This window comes from Herpailurus yagouaroundi, unplaced genomic scaffold, assembly GCF_014898765.1.
Source record: "Herpailurus yagouaroundi ecotype Mexico unplaced genomic scaffold, PumYag 188, whole genome shotgun sequence".
Classification (NCBI taxonomy): Eukaryota; Metazoa; Chordata; class Mammalia; order Carnivora; family Felidae; genus Herpailurus; species Herpailurus yagouaroundi.
In genome coordinates this window covers 22322585-22333323 of record NW_024412419.1, presented here as the reverse complement: position 1 = coordinate 22333323, position 10739 = coordinate 22322585, and the positions used below count along the sequence as shown (strand labels likewise).

General features: G+C 45.9%; 2 protein-coding genes across 4 annotated transcripts in view; both read left to right on the top strand.

Annotated features, from left to right (window-relative positions):
* The window catches only part of FNDC4 (fibronectin type III domain containing 4), a 2811-nt gene extending 1593 nt beyond the window's left edge, over positions 1-1218 (top strand). Inside the window, exons 5-7 of the mRNA XM_040496876.1 lie at positions 1-22; positions 320-444; positions 608-1218. Coding sequence (XP_040352810.1) covers positions 1-22; positions 320-444; positions 608-643 — 183 coding nt within the window. The 3' untranslated portion in view covers positions 644-1218. The remainder of the gene's footprint in view (positions 23-319; positions 445-607) is intronic.
* A 1831-nt stretch (positions 1219-3049) lies between these two features.
* Positions 3050-10739, top strand: part of IFT172 (intraflagellar transport 172) — a 34554-nt gene continuing 26864 nt past the window's right edge. Inside the window, exons 1-11 of one of the 3 annotated variants that reach the window (XM_040496337.1) lie at positions 3050-3235; positions 5568-5706; positions 5950-6093; positions 6346-6458; positions 6899-6938; positions 7232-7297; positions 7506-7585; positions 7798-7885; positions 8790-9004; positions 9912-10035; positions 10436-10531. In XM_040496337.1, the coding sequence (XP_040352271.1) occupies positions 5974-6093; positions 6346-6458; positions 6899-6938; positions 7232-7297; positions 7506-7585; positions 7798-7885; positions 8790-9004; positions 9912-10035; positions 10436-10531 (942 nt within the window). In that variant the 5' untranslated portion in view covers positions 3050-3235; positions 5568-5706; positions 5950-5973. Of the gene's footprint in view, positions 3236-5567; positions 5707-5949; positions 6094-6345; positions 6459-6898; positions 6939-7231; positions 7298-7505; positions 7586-7797; positions 7886-8789; positions 9005-9911; positions 10036-10435; positions 10532-10739 lie in introns of those variants that run through there. The other 2 variants (XM_040496336.1, XM_040496338.1) reach the window with 2 other exon arrangements.

The window sequence follows — 10739 nt, the reverse complement described above, 5'->3', positions numbered from 1 at the left end:
GTGGTGTTGCTCATGTGGGCTGGTGAGTAAGCAGCTGGACCGGGGGGCGGCCCCCGGATGGGGGGGTGGGGAGCTCAGTGAAGGCGGGACATGGTAAAGGTTGTTGGGAGAAAAGGCAGGGAGAGAAATGGAGTGGGGAGATGCTTAGTTGAGGGAAGTGAGCAGAAGTTGGAGGAGAGGAAGATTAAGAGGGTGATGCTTGTACATGGGCACCAGAAATTCAAGGATTTTCTAGAAACTGTATGATTATCTCACTGCCCTTCAAGGCTGTGAGTGGGGAGGTCAAGATCAAGGCTCAGATTGTATTGTTGTGTTTCAGCTGTAATTGGGCTATTCTGCCGCCAGTATGATATCATCAAGGATAATGACTCCAACAACAACCCCAAGGAGAAGGGAAAGGGGCCGGAACAGAGTCCTCAGGGAAGGCCAGTGGGGACAAGACAGGTGATGTGGGGTCTGAGGGAGGGAAAGGTGATTTTGCTTCTAGGAGCAGCCATGGAAAGGGAGAAGGGCAAGGAGGGGCAGGAAAAGAAGGAGAATGGATATTTGGGATGGAGAAGGCTACAACTTTGCCACAATTAGAGACTCAAGCCATTTTCTTTTACAGAAAAAGTCCCCATCCATCAACACCATCGATGTATGAATGAAGAAACAGAACCAGAAAACAGATGCACTAGCAACCTGGGGATGGGGATGGGGTCAGGGAGAGCCCCAGCTGGTGATCTGCCCAAGACTGAAGGATCCCAGTTTCCTAAAGGGTAATGACACTCCCACAACCTCAGGCCTGGTACCCGTCCTCTTTCCACTGTGAGCAGGGCCAGAAGGTAGGTCTTAGGGTCTGCACCCCTGGACCTGGGGAATGGCTATCAGATGGGATACGTCCTTCCATCCCCCAGGTCCAGGGGAGAGTCACTTACTCAACTGTATCCCATTAGGTCCCAAACGGGACCCCCATTTCACCCGCGTCAGGACTCTCGGCATCCCCAGCTGCCCCCACATCTTGCCTCTGGGTCTCAGAGAGGGGTGTTTCTTTGGGGACTCCCCCTCCCCCAGCAAATAAAAGGAAATGTCTGGGTCTGGAGGCAGATGCCGCACTGCACTACTCCAATGTCTTCCATGGAGCCTCGGGTGCTCCCCCTCTCACCCGGTAGCCCCTCCAGCTGCTGGTGACCTCACCCCTTGGACATTTTTCCAATAAAGGTTCTTGGACAAACTGGAGCTGACTGTATGGTATACTGTATAGTATGCTGAAGACATTTCCCCACTGCCTCTCCCCTGACTATAAGGGCCTCTCACACCACCACCAACTCGACAGGAGCACTATCATTTTTAGGTGTTTGTTTTGATTCTCTAGCCTGGGATGGGTGGAGAGGGGCCAGAAATGGGTGTAGAAAACTAAAGCCCTAGTTCCTTTTGTTTTGTTCAGTGAGAAGGGGGAGAAGGTGAAGAGGGGGATATAAGTTCTCCCGTACCAGTGGAAACTAAGGTTATACCACACGAGAAGGCCAGTAACCTTTTTATGTTCGCTGCCCACGTTGACACCCAAGCTCTTCACCATTTATCCCTCTGATTCCTCCATCACCCCGAGTTGATTTTCAGAAAAGGACTGAACAGTGTCTTGGGACAAATGAAAGAGCAGCTACACTAATGGATCCCTTGGTGCCACATGCTCCTATCCTGTGCATTCCTGTACCTATTCTTCCCTGCCCTCACTTTCCCTTTTGTCTCCGTCTCTGTCTCTGTTCATTCTGTCGAAAGTCAATAATAACTGTAAAGTGCAAATGAGTTTATATTCACTCTCCGCCACTATGTTCAGAGGAGGATTACGGAAATAAAACTGAGGGGTTGGAATCCCCCCTGTCAAAAGACTTCTACTTTGGGCTCTGGGGCGACTTGTTTCCTGTGAAAATAGGGGCTGTCCTCTACTCTTTCCTAAATTCCAAGGGGGGGGTGTGGTGCCAGTGAGAGAAATAGCTGTTGACGTTTGCATCCACTGTGGGGGAAAGGATTCAGAACCCAGAACTGGTGTAGACAGCATATGCTACATTTTCTGGAGACGTACAGGTCTTCTCAACTTCGGATCTTTCCAGAGGAGGTATATAAATAACTCTCCTTCTCTGCATCTCAGTCTCTCTGGTATGTTACAAGAATTTAGACCAATAATTCTGAAATGGGCCCCAATCCAAAGAGAGATCAAGAAGTCAATATCCTTTCTACTCAAACAAGCTCCAACCCCAGGTATCACAAGACTTAACCTTAACCTATCAGGTGAGCCAAGCTCCGGTTTGCCCTCTACCTTGAACCATAGAAGCATCCTGACCTGGGCAGCTGTCTTTAATCCACTGCCCCCCAATTCTGAAGTAGGGTACCTTACCTCTCTCACTGGCTACGGGTTCCAAAACACTCATCTCTCAGACTCTGGACACATCATTTCTTGGGATGGGGGTGGCACAGGGTATAGAAGCATGGCATGGAGATGGAGAGACAGGAGTTCAGAAGGGATATAAAGGGTGTTTAAATGCACCAGCTCTGGGTTGAATCCCAGTTACATCCTTTACTGGCTGTTAGTTTGGGTCCATTACCCTTCTAATCCCGAGCCTCCTATTATGTAAAATGGGACTAATAATGTCATCGCCTTCAAAAAGTGTCTTTGAGATTAAATGAGATAATGCATGTACAGCACTTTGCACAGTACCTGGCAGATAACATGCTGAGCATTCACTGTTAGCTATCATTATTAGCCTTTTGATCCCGTGCAAGTCACATAACGTATTTGGGCTGAATTCCATCAGCTGCAAAAACGTCTATGAAAGCAATTGCCCTGCTTTCCATCAGGGTTATGATGATTAAAAGAATGCATTCAGGTACACTTACTCACATCAAGGCGCGAGAAAGACTGTGATTACGTAGCTCCCCGACTTGCTGAGGGCTTGTGGGCGTGGCTTGAGCCTGGGCTTGCAGGCAACGACGGGATTGGTTGAGAGGATTCAATTCCACTCGCAGTCCCGCCCTAGATCTCACTGCGCCTGCGCACGTTCTGTTTGCTTCGCCGCGAACCTACGTGGTGACCTTGCGAAGTGTGTGGCGCTCTGGTCGCATCTGCGTCAGCGGCAGTCGCTGCGGCTGCGTGGCGGGTTGTCCAGGTAACCACGGGAGTTGTCGCTGACTGGTGGCATCTGAGAGACAGGTGTTCGTCATGCAGTTGAAGCACCTGAGGACCCTGCTGAGCCCTCAGGTGAGGAGTTGCGTGCCTCTTCCCACCCCCACCCGCCTTCACGTTCCAAGAAAAGTGAGGGAACGGAAATTTAATGATGTTGAGCGCCTACTGTATGCGGAAGACCGAAGGCTCTAGCGATGATCCCGACTGTGTGCGGCCGATAGTGTTCAGTAGGCGAGACGGACCGCTAACCTCGGTAGCTTTCATTCCGTTTCCTTTAACATCAGTTGTGTACGGGGCCCCGTGTTGGGCGCACATGTAAACAACGAACATAAATCTGCACCCAAATAAACCAGCGCTTTAGGTGCAGGCCCAAAAGAGGGAGTGTAGGAGACCTTACGTTCCTTCTGATGATGCAGATCTCAGACTCAGAAGAGGCGGGGCACTGAGGGAGAAAGCCTAAACCACGCTGAAGAAAGGCTGGGTTTTGGAGCTAGGAGACCAGAATTTAAATCCTAGTGGCAGCTGTACTTTTAATACATGACCCAATACCGCTGACTTTAGCCCAGGCCACAGTCTCTCTGAGCACTCACCCAACGACTTCATTGGGAAAATGGAAGTAACAATAATAGCAACCTTAGGGGATATGATGGAAGAGTTGAAGTAATGTACACAAAGTCCACTGTAAACCGAAAAGCGGTGTAAAAACTGATAGACAAGAGAGGAGAACTTTCAAAATTCAAAGAACAAAATTATACAAAGCTAATAATAATACCTGCCACCGTGTATGTTTAATATGTTTATTATGCAAGGTAGCTTAAGTTAGGATTGTGGTTTGTGGAGTCAGCATACATGGATTTAAATCATGGTTCTGCCACTTACTGTGTAGGTAAGCTTGAGCAAATTACTTAACCTTTCTGAACCTCAGGTTCCCCATTTGTAAAATATGCATAATAATGGCATCTATGTCAGCTTTACGGGGTAAAATGAGGTAACGCATATCGGGTGCTTATCAAAATGCCTAGTCTATGGTAAGATCTTGTTGAAGGTTAGCTATTATTATTGTTTCCTGCCCCATTTAATCCTCATGACGGTGCTGTGAGGAATCAGGAAGGCTTCACAGAGGATGTGGCATTAGGAGGATAGAAGGAAATTGGGATGAAAGAGAGAGGTGCTCATTGCTCAGTAAACTGCCCCCAAAACTGTAATCTAAAAATGCCTTTAGCCGGGGCGCCTGGGTGGCGCAGTCGGTTAAGCGTCCGACTTCAGCCAGGTCACGATCTTGCGGTCCGTGAGTTCGAGCCCCACGTCGGGCTCTGGGCTGATGGCTCAGAGCCTGGAGCCTGTTTCCGATTCTGTGTCTCCCTCTCTCTCTGCCCCTCCCCCGTTCATGCTCTGTCTCTCTCTGTCCCAAAAATAAATAAACGTTGAAAAAAAAAATTTATAAAAAAATAAAAATTCCTTTAGCCTAGTGGAATAATTGGAAATGAAAACCTCCCTCAGTCTTTCAAAATAAGATGTCATGATGCCGGGAAGGGCAAAGGCCCAGGATTGGGCAAAATGATGAAGATGATGAGCCGTGGTTGTTGAGGCATCCTCCACCCTTGGAACCGAATTTAAGCAAGAGTTGAAGGGCGGCAAAAGTGGTGGTATGGCTATTTTCTGCCTCTGGTTTGAGGACCTTGATGAAAGGGGGCCTTTTTTTTTTTTTTATAACCCTTTACCTCTGATTTTGGAAGTAGGTGGGATAGGAGTGAAAAGTACCAAAGTTTTAAACCAGACTTCTAGAACCCAAGTAATTCATCACACAATTGGAGCAGAAACTAAATTTTTTATTTCAAGGAGGGAAGTCTCTAGTGCAGAACCATTGAGGACCAACACTCGTGGTGGACAGATGTGGCAAGAATAAGTCACTGGGAGATGATCACTTCTAACCTGGGCTTCTGTTAAGGGACGGGAGAAGGGTAGAAATGCAAAAAACTAACCAGGTGGCATTGTTCATCCTAAGTCTCAACTCTGATTATCTATCTTACTCCTCATTCTGGAACTTTCACCATATCTCCTTTTCCTACCAAATAAGCCCACACTCCTTGGCCAGGCTTCAAAGACCTTTCCTGAGCTGGCCTTGCTCTGTTTTTCTTGCCTTATCTCCTCTATTCTATTTGCAAGATAGTTTCAGCTAAATTAAATTACTGTTTCTTGACTAGACTTGCCTTTGGTCATAAGTTCCCCATTTGTGGATCCATTCCTCAGAGCTTAAAGTTGATCTTTTAAACATAAAATTATCTCAAACTTCTCCAAACTATTATTGTGCTTTGTACATGCCGCTTTTATGGGACTCTTCCTGTTTTTGCACCATATTATTTAGCCTGGGGCAGGAATCAGATTTTGCTCTTTGTCTCCTTTTCAGCCCCTGACCAAGCGCCTTTCTCAATATTCAAACAAAATATTGAAAAAATGGCTAAAGACCAAAACTTATCGGACCAATTGAATTTACTTCAGCAGCAGACCTGGAATATGAGGAAGCAAGGCCATTGCAGGGCAAATTGGTACAATTGATTTAGCATTGTCACCTCTCAGTGTTTTTGCATTATGGGTTTCTGGAAGCACCTGTTCTCCTGGTCCAGGGTTTTATAGCCTTGGAGACCAGGATGCGTCACAGGCATCTCTTTGTTTTAAGTACTATGGTGAGGAAAATTGACCAAAGTCACCCTAGAACTAAAGGAACTAGAAATGCTTCTGCCATTCTAAATGAGCGCCTGGGTTTGTTTTTGCCCCCACTGCCTCTGCAGGATGGAGCTGCAAAGGTGACCTGTATGGCTTGGTCCCAGAACAATGCCAAATTTGCTGTCTGCACAGTGGACCGAGTGGTGTTGCTGTATGATGAACACGGAGAGCGGAGAGATAAATTCTCCACCAAACCAGCTGACATGAAGGTGAAGAGAGTACTCTGTGTGTACCTTAACCTGTTACTGGGGCCTTGCAAACCTGGCATTCTTCCTAACGGACTCTCCAGCCATAAGCATGGGAAGTGGCCTGCCTCGTCTTTTCTCAGGATAAATCCCTCAAGCCCATTATGGTCACGCGTGCCCCTTTTCTTCTCTTTTCTCTTCCATGTGTACTCATTATTTCTTTTCCTTTTCTTTCTTTCTTTCTTTCTTTTTTTTTTTTTTTTTTTGAACTCTTAGTATGGCAGGAAGAGCTATATGGTGAAGGGCATGGCTTTTTCTCCTGATTCCACTAAAATTGCCATAGGACAGACCGACAACATCATCTATGTTTACAAGATTGGAGAAGATTGGTGAGGATAGAGACTGGGATGTGGGGTGACCTGGAAAAGAAGGGGGAGGCAGGAAGAAATGCCTTACCAGGGAGGGGGAGTAGAAAAGATGATGATCCAGGCTGAGACATGGAAAGCAAAGGCCTTCCAGAGACTGTTGTTGCTTTCCTGCCTTTGCTTGCCCCATGTGTTCTGACATCACATCCCTGGAGGAATCAGCCTAAGGTCAACATGAGGCCCTGTGAGATCCTGGGAGCCCTGGTGATACAGCATCTTTGTTATTGTTCCAAAGCTGTTCAGGCTCCCTCTTATACCTCCTTTCAGGGCTCCTGTGGAATGGTAGGGAACACTACGGGGCCAGGGAAAGTATCTGCTCTTTCTTCCCTTCCCCCAGCATCTTGTGTGGCAATTTATTTTTATGAAAGTGTTTTTAATACGCTTTCCCTCCTTTTGTTTGGCAGGGGTGACAAGAAAGTCATCTGTAACAAGTTCATCCAGACGGTAAAGTTCAGACCAATCTCTGGGAGATTAGAACGCACAAACGTTGTATCAGTATATCTACTTATAAATGTAACCAAGTGTTGTATTTTTTAACATTGAATCTGTCTTTGTACTGCAAGGATGGTGCTGCCAGGCTGCTCATCCCCATCTGCTTTCCCCAGTAAAGCCTAGTTGTGTCCTCTCCTTCCTTATAGGCAACTGGGGTGGTAGCATGTGGCAGGGAGGTTCGGGTTGTTGTAATTCTGCTGAGCTACATAGACAAGGTTATCCTTTCCATGATTTGCTTCCTACAGAGTGCTGTTACTTGTCTGCAATGGCCAGCAGAGCACATCATTGTCTTTGGGCTGGCTGAAGGGAAGGTAAAGGGAGAGAAACACAGGAGAGGTTGTGGGTGGGGATAATGGTTCTGGAGAGAGAAATATGGTTAAACTTCTCCTTTAAGGTCAAGTTGTGTGTTGGGGGAGAATACAGAAAGACCAGTGTTTTGTTTTTTCTTTTTCTTCCCTTAGGACCTGGGTGAGATTGAAAGTAGCCTAACCAGATTTGTGTCCATTTTCCCATTTTCAGGTTCGTTTAGCAAACACTAAAACTAATAAGTCATCTACCATCTATGGGACAGATTCCTACGTTGTATCACTGACAACAAAGTGAGTAAGGAAGAGCGGTACCCCAAGAGCTTGGAAATGTATGAAGAAGCATTGGGGATGTCAGGACTGGGAGACTATAATATGGAAGCTGGGGAGGACTGGTAGCAGGAACCCCAGGCAGGGTAGTGTGGGACAGGGAAGGGGAGTTTCTTGGTGAGAAACGATAATCTCTTCCTGTATTTCTTTTCTTTCCTCCTTTTCTCCTTTTTTAGTTGCTCTGGGAAAGGAATTCTCTCTGGTCATGCAGATGGCACCATCGTTAGGTATTTCTTTGATGATGAAGGCTCTGGAGAGTCACAGGTATAACTAAAGGAGGCTCTGGGATAGGGGGTAAGGAAACCCAAGATCCGTCCCAGAGGAAGTGGAACATTCAGATTGAGATGCCCAAGGGATGTGGCTATAGGAGCAAGACTTCTGAGAGAGGCATTTGGATATAGCCACAGACAGGGTTTGTGTTCAGGAGGCCAGAGCTTAGTGTTTGTGGGAAACGGGGCGTCAAGTTGATTGATTCTGAGGGTAAGGAGATTATTTTCATTTATGTAAAAGATATATTTATGTGTATAAATTCACAGGGGGAAAAAAGCCGTTTACCCTCAAGAGGGAAAAGGAAAAAGATGGGAGATAAAAGAAATGTTCACATTTTACTGTATATAATTCTCTGTTGCTTGAATTACTTATGTTAAGAATTACTTGTGTAGGGGCACCTGGCTATCTCAATCTATAGAACATGTGACTCTTGATTTCAGAGTCATGAGTTCAAATCCCACGTTGGAGGTAGAGATTACTTAAGTAATTAAAACTTAAAGAAAAAAAAGAATTCCTGTACTTTTGTAATAATTAAATTTACATCTCCTAAAAAGAAAGTCATATGCTCCCTGTGGGCCTACCCAGTGTTGATTAATGTGTAGGTCATCTCCCTTTGGAGGGCCTTCTAGGTGTTTTAAGACCTCCTACATACAAGTATTTTGAGGTTTCCTCTTGAGCACAAGGTCAGTAAGTGTGTATATATGTCATATGTATGTGTGTGAGAGTATACAACAGAAAGACAGTTTGTGGAAAAAAAAAAGAAAGTTTGTGAAGTCCTCCAGATTAGGATGTTATTAGGGCGGGAAAATGTTGGGAGGAAGATTTATGCAGAGTAGGATGGTCAGAGTGCTGGAGCTGTCAGGGTCAGAGTGATTGAAACCGTCTACTTCTGTCTTAGGGGAAGTTGGTTAACCACCCATGCCCACCCTATGCCTTGGCTTGGGCAACCAACAGCATCGTGGCTGCAGGCTGTGATCGGAGGATTGTGGCCTATGGAAAGGAAGGCCATGTGCTACAAACTTTTGATTACAGCCGTGACCCTCAGGAGCGGGAGTTCACCACAGCTGCAGCAAGTCCTGGGGGCCAGTCTGTTGTGCTGGGAAGTTATGACAGGTGGGTCCCCTTTCACATGCACTTCAGCACACTTTCCGTGTACACCCTGCTTTAGCCCAGTTATTCTCAACCAGAGTGGGAGACCGCATGAGAATCAAGAGTATGTTGAAAGAGATCCTTAGGTTTTAATTCATACACTTCCCTCTTCCTGCTCCCACCATCCATTGGCACTCTGGCAGTTCCAGAATGCGCCAGCATCTTGTTGTGTCTCTGTGCCTCTCCCTGGGACTCCACAGTAGAATTCATCTCTACTTTCTTTGTGTTACCATTGCCCCTTTTCAGACCAACTTAGTGTTTGTCACACTGTATTACACTTTGATGTTTGTAGCTGTCTGGCTAAATTGAAACGCCCTTGAGAGGAGGAGCCTATTCAAAAAAATTCTTTTTAAATCTCCAGTGCTTAGATTAGCATCTAGTATATAATACATGCCTAAATGTTTGGTGAATGAATGAATGAATGAATGAATGAATGATGTAACAGTAAATAAACACCCTGGGTCTGGGTCCCCTCATATCCCTAGAACACTTTTAACCTCAGCTTTGTCGGTCCTACCTTTCTATCCCCTTCAATATCATGTATATCTCTTTCTTCCTTCTTTGTTTCCTACCATTTCTCTTTCCTTTTTCCTTATTTCTCTGCTACTGACAGCTCATTTTTCTCACCAGCCACGATCTCCTTTTGTTGTCTCCACTCCCATCACTCACCCCACTTTACTTTTGACTTGATTTTCCCAATTTCCTTCCATTGAACCTTTCTGTCCTCTGCTACAAGACTCCCTAGACTGTGTGTTCTTTTTTACTTCTTTTATTCTCTGATACAGCAAGACTCATTTCCTTCAGTTACCCACCCATTTCCACTCTTTTGCTCAGCCTCCCTCTGTTCTAAAAGCCACCTACTTAATTTCAGACTTCGGGTGCTCAACTGGAGCCCTCGAAGAAGCATCTGGGAAGAGGCAAAGCCCAAGGAGATTGCCAACTTATACACCGTCACTGCCTTGGCCTGGAAACGGGATGGCTCACGACTCTGTGCGGTGTGTTTACTAGTAATCCCTTTCTGCATGGGTGACTTTCTCCAAACTAGGAAAAATCTTGCGTTTACCTAAAGTACTCTCTCCTGAAACTAGAGAATCTCCTCTTCCATTTTGACTCCAACCTAAAAATATGACATTAAAGGCAGGAAAGAGAAATTCACACTTTATTAGAAGCCAAAAGAGACAGAGTTCTGTAGGCAGAGCTGATTTCTCTCTTTCATCCCATCATTGTGTGATACCCTTGAGCCCTGTGATTGCCCTCTTTCCATCTGGTTCTTCCAAAAACTGCCAGCCCTTTTACTGCCAACTCTTCTCTAGATTCTAGAACCTAGGTTTTGAGGGTGTCTCTAGATACTCTCCCCAGGCCCGTTACCTTTTATGCTGTCATTCTTCCTCCTAGGGCACACTCTGTGGTGGAGTGGAACAGTTTGACTGCTGCCTCCGGAGGAGCATTTACAAGAACAAGTTTGAGTTGACATATGTGGGACCTAGCCAGGTAAGCAGCTGATGGCCTGCCTCACCGCAGTCTTGCCTGCGCTCATTCATCCTTGTGATGCTTTCCTGCCTTCTGGACATAGGCACAGTGTCAACCTTAATCCCTGGCAGAACTGTTCTGGAGAACAGAATGTGTCAGGGCAACTGCTTGGCAACTTTTATGCTGTAGTTCTTCCAGCTTATTACAAGAAAATATTTATAAACAACAT